Raw genomic sequence first — 4737 nt, 5'->3', positions numbered from 1 at the left:
AGCCAGAAGTGGCGCTGTGGCTCAAGTGGTAGAGCGCTAGCCTTGAGCTGAAGAGCTGAGGGACAGCGCCCAGGCCCAGAGTTCAGGCCCCAAGACCGGACCCCCCCCAAAAAAAAAGATCTTTGGAGGAATAAACTGCCTTTTGTAAACTTTCCTTCAAGACTAAATCAAACATAACAGCTTTTAGGTTTATCTGGAAACAGATAACATACACATTTGTTAAACATGTCTTACCTCCACTGCTGTTTTATATGTTTGCAGCTTTACAGCCAATGGCTCCCAAATGCCCAATTCCTTCATGTCCACCAATGTACCTGTCTCACCATTTACACCCCAGGTCTCACAGTTCTCCTGTGTATGTTTAGCCTACATTTAAAACAAAGTAAGGGGAAAATATCAGCAACAAGTTGGCAGAGAGCATTAGGTACAAAACTGAGCAATAAGGAAAAATGTTACAAAGGACAGTAAAAATCAAAGAAGGCATATTTGAATAAATTGTAAAAACAAGTTGGACATATAAAACTATCTCCTCAGGAAATTTTCCTTAACTCACTAATAAAAGAGAGAACTCACCCGAAGGGAGGTAAGTAGACGAATGGTACTGGCTCCACAGTTCTGGATCAGGGTACGAGGAATGACCTCCAAAGCCTGGGCAACAGCCCTGTATGGCCACTGTTCCACACCAGTCATGGCCTTGGATTTTTCTGTTAAGGCATGGGCCACGGCCATCTCAGAGGCTCCACCTCCAGGTACCAGTTGAGGGTCAAGGAGAACATTGCGGCACACTTGCATGGCATCCTGGAGGTTTCGTTCCACTTCCTTGGAGAAGCAGATAGTAATGATCACTTGTCAAGCCAGCCTGATGACTCAGAGAAAACAAGGATTTCCTGACTGCCAATGTTAGTAAGCCACATCAGAGAAAATATCCTTGAAACTTCAGTAACTGAGATGTTACAGGGAACAATATGTAACTCACAATTGTAAGGGACCAGGGTACATTGTCTGGAAGAGGATAGCTGATGTGCACCTAAACCATGATGTTAGGTGTTTATTGTATTAAACATGATTTCATTCCTACTTATCTGTGACCTTTAGAAAATTACATGATGTAGTCTCAATTGTTTTACTATTTACTAGCTAAAATTTATTAGCTAAAATCTCTTTTAAAGTTGATGTACCAAAGCTAGGGACTAGAGGTATCCTTCTAGTGGTTAGAATGCCAGCTGAATATGCAAACTGAGCAAGTGTGAGTCCAAAGTTTAAATCCCAGTATTAGCTTCCAGTTACTAAAATCAATGCAGGATGATTTTAGATCCTTTAAGAACTCTCAAAAAAGGGCTGGGAATATGGCTTGGCAGTAGAGTGCTTATATAACATGAATCAAGTCCTGGGTTTGATTCCTCCACATAAACAGAAAAAGCCAGAAGGATCATGCTTCAAAGCTAGCCCAGGAAAGAAAGTCCATGAGACTCTTATTACCAATAAACCACCAGCAAACCAGAAGTGGTGCTGGGGCTCAAGTGGTAGAGCACTTGTCTTGAGCTGAAGAGCTCAGGGACAGAGTTCAAGCCCCACAAATGAAAAAACAAAACAAAACAAAAACCCCACTCTTTTAAGGCTGACTCACCGAGAGAATATCTTTGCTGGCACCCCTGAGGAGAATGGTGCAGGCTTTGGGGTCTTTGCACTCCGTGATGAATGTGAAGTACTCATCTCCAATTTTCTTAATTTCTAACAAGCCTGCTCCTGTTCCAACATCATCTTCTCTCAGTTCTTCAGGTCGGCTGACTATCCGGGCCCCACAGGCTCTATTGGGTGGAGGAGGTAGGGAAAACCAGATGACTGCAAAAATACTTTTTTACCCACTTCCCTAGGATAGTGTGTGGCTGGGAATTAATTAGTCATCCCCAAATGCCCAAATGGGCCTCAAGGCCAATAAAGGCATTAAAAAAAAAAAAAGATACCAAGGCCAAGCAAGCAAGAGCTGAATAAGGAAATACATATTTGACTCCATTTTTTTCCCCCTTTGGGTGCCAGGGTTTGAATTCAGAGGCTGGTTGCTGTCCCTAAGTTTTTTTGCTCAAGGATAGCAGTACTCTATCACTTAAACTCCACTTCTAGTGGTTAATTGGAAGTAAAGAGTTTCACAAACTTTCCTGCCCTGGATGGCTTTGAACAACAATCTTCAGATCTTAGCTTCCTGAGTAGCAAGGAGTCACTTATACCTGGCTCTCTAACTTTTAGCTGGTTGTTGACCATGCACCCCATCCTTTTGGCCTGTCCCAATACAGTACTAAATGTTACAGAGCCAATGAACAATGGAGCGACCAAAATTGAGTCAAAACAAAACCTTTTCAAAGTTGGACCTTTAACACAGTAGGATATTTATCATTTTAAATAAATTAGCATTAAAAATGGACACTGAGCTGGGTGCTGGTGGCTCAAGCCTATAATCCTAGCTACTAAGGAGGCTGAAATCTGAGGATTGTTGTTCAAAGCCAAGGCTGGCAGGAAAGTCCATGAGACTCTTTCTTTTTCTTGCTGGTCGTGGGGCCTGGTGCTGTCCCTCAGCTCTTCAGCTCAAGGCTAGCACTCTACCAACACCACTTCCGGCTTTTTCTGCTGTGGTGCTTAGAAATTGAACCCAGGGCCTCATACGTGCAAGGCAAGCACTCTACCACTGAGCCACCTTCCCAGCTCCTCCATGAGACTCTTATCTCCAATAAACCACTAGAAAACTGAAAGTGGCACTGTGGCATATGTGGTAGAGTGCCAGCCTTGAGCTGAAGAGCTGAGGGACAGTGCCCAACCCAAGTTCAACCCCCATGACCAAAAAAAGAACAGTAATCTTTAACAAGTGGCATTTAGAAATGTAATAGACACCTACCAAGGTAGTGATTACAGATGTCTTACGTACTAGCTGCTCACTAATGGTTAAGGGGTGATAGTTGGACTAGAAAGCTTCTAAAGAGGGCAGACAGCTATACTTAGGTTTTTCTATGTGTTAGTATACACTATTGTTTTTTCAAGTAAAAACTGTATTATATAGCTACAAAAAAAAAAAAAAAAAGAAACAAAGGGTAACTGTTGACTACTACTCACCTAGCAATGCGATTATTGTCTGTTTTCCGGACTCTACGGATGGCTGTGATATTGGCCCGCATGAGGTAGTGCTGTGCTAAATCTGAAATTCAAGAATAGAGATGTCAAGCTGGACGTCAACTCCTGGGTTTTGAACTCAAAGTGCTTTCAATATTACACTTATTAGGTTTATGTGAACATGAATGAGGAACAGAAGCATCCATTCTCTTCCAATAGGCTAAAAAAATGAATGGAGCCTAACCTGAGATACCCTTTTCTGTGATGACCACATCAGGCTTCATTTGGATAATGTCATCACAGAGCTGTTGAATGTACTCTTCTTCCATCTGAAGGATTCGGGTGAAGTCTTCCTCTCGGGTAATCTCAATGTCAGTCTATATGATGAAGAGGAGGCACAGATTTTTAAAAAAACAATAGGTTGGGCTGAGGCACAGTGGTTCAAGCTTGTCATCATAGCAAAGATCAGTAGAATCATGGTATAAGGCCGATGTAAGCAAGTTGAAAGCCCAGTTCAATCAATAAAAGTTGCAGTAGGTGTAACTCAGATATCTTAAAATCTGAGATACTTAAGAGGTTAAGATTGGGAAAATCATGGTTCCAGGCCAGCCCAAACAGAAAAGTTTGCAAGACTGTATCTCAACCAAAAAGCTGGGCATGGAGGAGGTATGTGCCTACCATCCAATTAATGGGAAGAATCACAGTATAGGCCCACTAGGACATAAGCATGAGATAATTTATAAGGCTGGATAGAGCAGCAACCTAAGGCTCTGAGGTCAAACCTCAGTACTGAGGGGGAAAAAAAAAAAAAAAAAAAAAAGGCCTGGGCTGGTGAAACTTAAGTGTGAGCCCAACTATGCTTTCTCTACATACTCCTCACAGATCCCTTAAAATATGAGTTCGAATGTTAAATTATGTCCCTACATCTGTAAGCCAATTTAACTCTAGTTTACCATTCAGTTTGACTATTTAATTTCAGTTTGACTCCTCTGAGCTGTCTGACCATCAAGGTTCAATCAATGCTACCTATATTCTGCCAGTATGCATGGTTAATACAAGTCGCAACTATTCACAATAATTAAGCTGATTCTTGTTTTCAATCCTTATTAAGATCCAGTGGCTTTGTTCTACAGCTTTGTAGGTTTCCTGCTCTCTGTAAATTCGCCTTTAGTACTTCAAAGCTAAATTAACTTCTCTTTTATGTCCTTTAGATGTATTAGGAAAGGTTCTGTGAAAAGTATAAAATGGAAAACAGCTAGGAGACAGTGGCTTATGCCTTTAATTCTAGCTACTCAGGAGGCTGAGATCTGAGGATCACAGTTTAAAGCCAACCCAGGCAGAAAAGTCCCCTTGACACTTATCTCCAATTAACCACTCAAAAACCGGAAGTGGTGCTAGGGCTCAAGTGGTACAGGGCCCAGGGCCTAAGTTAAGTCCACAACCCACAATAAACAAATTTAAATGAAAATGAAAGCCAAACAAGTTGGTTTAAGTCTTGATTTGGGCTGGTTTCTTTTTTTTTTGTTGGTCATGGGGCTCGAACTCTGGGCCTGGGCGCTGTCCCTCAGCTCTTCAGCTCAAGGCAAGCGCTCTACCACTTGAGCTACAGCGCCACTTCCGGTTTTCTGGTGGTTTATT

The 4737-nt window shown here is 42.0% G+C and overlaps 1 protein-coding gene across 1 annotated transcript in view; it reads right to left on the bottom strand.

The window, feature by feature from the left end:
- Positions 1-4737, bottom strand: part of Cct3 (chaperonin containing TCP1, subunit 3 (gamma)) — a 31407-nt gene that overhangs the window by 21244 nt on the left and 5426 nt on the right. The window contains exons 4-8 of the mRNA XM_013030516.1: positions 3344-3476; positions 3103-3184; positions 1628-1808; positions 574-819; positions 235-366 (exon numbers count right to left, since the gene is read on the bottom strand). Of these exons, the coding sequence (XP_012885970.1) occupies positions 235-366; positions 574-819; positions 1628-1808; positions 3103-3184; positions 3344-3476 (774 nt within the window). The remainder of the gene's footprint in view (positions 1-234; positions 367-573; positions 820-1627; positions 1809-3102; positions 3185-3343; positions 3477-4737) is intronic.

The sequence above is a fragment of the Dipodomys ordii genome, unplaced genomic scaffold (assembly GCF_000151885.1).
Source record: "Dipodomys ordii isolate 6190 unplaced genomic scaffold, Dord_2.0 Scaffold131, whole genome shotgun sequence".
NCBI lineage: Eukaryota > Metazoa > Chordata > Mammalia > Rodentia > Heteromyidae > Dipodomys > Dipodomys ordii.
The sequence above is the reverse complement of the archived record's forward strand: the minus strand, read 5'-3'. Positions and strand labels throughout refer to the sequence as shown.